Here is a 3049-nt window from a genome sequence, read left to right on the forward strand (position 1 = left end):
ACACACACATACACACACACACACACACACACACACACACACACACACACATATTTACCAGTTCACTTCATTCATTCATTCAGTCATTCATGTCTCTCTCTCGTCGTGTGCAGCAATGCAGAAGTTCTGGATCTGTCCCCGTGTTCATATGAGCAGAAATCAGTTCTGTACAGCACTGCCAACTCCTCATGAAAACTAACCAAAGGATCTACTGAGGTTTGCATGATTTTCTATCGCTTTTTTATAATAAAGGTCTGACCTCACCTTATGACTCTGATGTATGCATGTCACAAATGACTTATGCTAAGTCTACAGAAAATCAGTCACAAACTATGAAAACTAAAGTCTTGGAGCTTACCGATGAGATATATTTTGTCAAGCTTAGAAAGGATTACAATGCAAAACATGATTTATGGATCTCTCATACAGTCAGCTGTGCTCAACATGTTTCACTGTATTAGTGAGGACATTTTCACACATTTGTGTGTGTGTGTAGGTGGCGCTCCGGTTGAGGACGTGAGGGCTTTGGCCTCTTCTAACATCACTATGGACATCAGCACCTTCAGAAGCCTCAGCATACCTGTTGTGACGGTAACAAATGCTCTCTCTCTCACACACACACACACACACACACACACACACACACACACACACACACACATTTACCAGTTCACTTCATTCATTCATTCAGTCATTCATGTCTCTCTCTCGTCGTGTGCAGCAATGCAGAAGTTCTGGATCTGTCCTTGTGTTCATATGAGCAGAAATCAGTTCTGTACAGCACTGCCAACTCCTCGTTCAGAGCTCAACGCAGCAACGGCCCTATTTACTTCCATCTCATCAGCCCATACCTCGGTAAAACACACACACATCTCATAGAGGGTTTATGCAGAAGTGATGAAAATGTGTGTGAAATCTAAAACTGCTAGAAAATCAAAGCCATAAAACTAAAGATGTGTCCCAAATTTGAAGTTGATATCTCAAAAATTAGCTTTCAATTGGATTTTGGTTGGGTGCAGTAGTTTAGGGCAAACTCATATCCCTATTTGAACTGAGCAATCTGAACCATACATTTCAGTTTTTACAAATAGTATGGCAGTATTTGATTTTAATTCAATTTTAAACAACATAAAGGACATGTGGATGTGCATTATAGTTTGCATTCGAGACATGATGCATCATAAATTGAGAATCTGTCTTGCTTTATATATATATATGCCTCTTCTAACATCACTATGGACATCAGCACCTTCAGAAGCCTCAGCATACCTGTTGTGACGGTAACAAATGCTCTCTCTCTCACACACACACACACACACACACACACACACGTTCCTCTCAGTGTGGATGTCAGTGTGACTGTATGCCGCGTGTGTTTCAGGGTCTGAGCGTGTCTGATGTGCGCGCTCTCATGGGTTCGGCTGTGGCCGATCTGAAGGTGTTTGAGAAGGACTCTGTGGTTCAGGCCTGGATCGCCTCACAGCCACAGTCTCAGTTAGACACACTGAACGTGGGTCTGCAAGGAGGCCGAGCCGATTCCAGCACATCCGCACCTGTCACCGCCCAAAACAACAGCACCGCTAACGGCACCGGCACTGTCACCGGCACCGGCACGCAGTCAACGGCTCCCGGCCAATCAGCTGCAGCAACAGTCACTGTACAAGGTGAAGCCACGCCCACTTTCTCTGATCCACTAAGATTCATTATTTACCAGATTAACCTCAGACCTGTGATGTGTCGATCAAACACTAATGATGGTGTGTGTTTCAGGATCTGCAACAGCTCTTCATCTCGGTCCAGGCCTGTGGCTCGTCGCGTCCTGCGTGTGGCTTCTGACCTTCACATGATACGATACCTGAGCCACCATGATCAAAAATCATCATCAGAAATCAGTCAGATTGACACAAGTGCTCCATTAGATCAATATCACTAATCAATAATGAAATATTAGAAATGAATGAGAGCAATATTAGATCAATTCATATCAGTACTTATTAGTTGATTTTTGTCTCCTGTGTCTTTATAATCATATTTTTTCTGAAGTTATTTTTAATTTAATTTTTAATGATTGTGTAACAAATCTGTGAACTTATTTAAAACATTTCTAGTCTAATAAAAATATTTACACTCATCTGACAAAAAATATGAAGGAAATCACATTTTGTTAAATTAATATGATACAATAGCCAATTATTTTATAGATATATTAATAGTAGTATATTTTAAAATTCACTGTTACTGTAAAATTATTTTGTCTTCAATAAAATTAACATGCATCATATGATTCCTGATAAATGTATGAGTGAATTATCAAAATACCCAGCCCACGGTTCGATACATACCTCGGCTTTTAACCACGGTTTTGGTTCGGTTCTGATTCACTGACCCATTCGTAAAAAAACAGTTTCTTACTTAATTCCTGAATGAATCAGCCGTTTTGAACGAATCAATTGAATAAATGACTCAACGACTCAGTGGCTTGCTGCCACCTACTGGTAATTGTAGTTGAATTTTTTAAAAGTGTCATTCTATTTTTTCTATCATTTCATATTTCTGTGTTCTAAATACTTAAAACATTAATCTCATAATATTATTTATGCCATTTGTAAGTGCAAAATATGTAATTCTCTTTAAAAAAATGAAGCCACTTTGCCATTTTAACTTTTCAACATAGCCTATTTTATTTGAAGTGTATGCCGTGTATTCTGATACATACATTAATTTCTCTGGGCTAAACCCCGGATATCCAGTCACCCTACAACCGCCCCTGTGTCTACTTCAAATTTCTATTGAGAGAAGTATTATTTTTCCTATTTTTACCCAAAATAGGATGGATTGGTCATTAATGAGTGCTATAAGCACGTTTAATGTCTTCTTCATTCATGCTGGACTCCAGAGGACTCCTTTCATGCACCCAAACAGAACAGAACCACGAGCAAAGATTTGGAACGATTAAAATCTGGTACAATGTTTGTTTGGAAAAACACAAAACTGAAAAACCGTGATTCACAAGCACGTATTGAACTGTGGATGCCGTACCGAACAGTTC

General features: G+C 39.4%; 1 protein-coding gene across 1 annotated transcript in view; it reads left to right on the forward strand.

Moving 5' to 3' along the window:
- LOC107662686 (mesothelin-like protein) overlaps positions 1 to 2011 on the forward strand; it is a 12859-nt gene extending 10848 nt beyond the window's left edge. The window contains exons 16-18 of the mRNA XM_016452762.1: positions 497 to 591; positions 1382 to 1664; positions 1771 to 2011. Coding sequence (XP_016308248.1) covers positions 497 to 591; positions 1382 to 1664; positions 1771 to 1847 — 455 coding nt within the window. The 3' untranslated portion in view covers positions 1848 to 2011. The remainder of the gene's footprint in view (positions 1 to 496; positions 592 to 1381; positions 1665 to 1770) is intronic.
- Positions 2012 to 3049: the final 1038 nt, after the last annotated feature.

Source organism: Sinocyclocheilus anshuiensis, unplaced genomic scaffold (assembly GCF_001515605.1).
Source record: "Sinocyclocheilus anshuiensis isolate Anshui unplaced genomic scaffold, SAMN03320099.WGS_v1.1 scaffold687, whole genome shotgun sequence".
NCBI classification, from domain to species: domain Eukaryota; kingdom Metazoa; phylum Chordata; class Actinopteri; order Cypriniformes; family Cyprinidae; genus Sinocyclocheilus; species Sinocyclocheilus anshuiensis.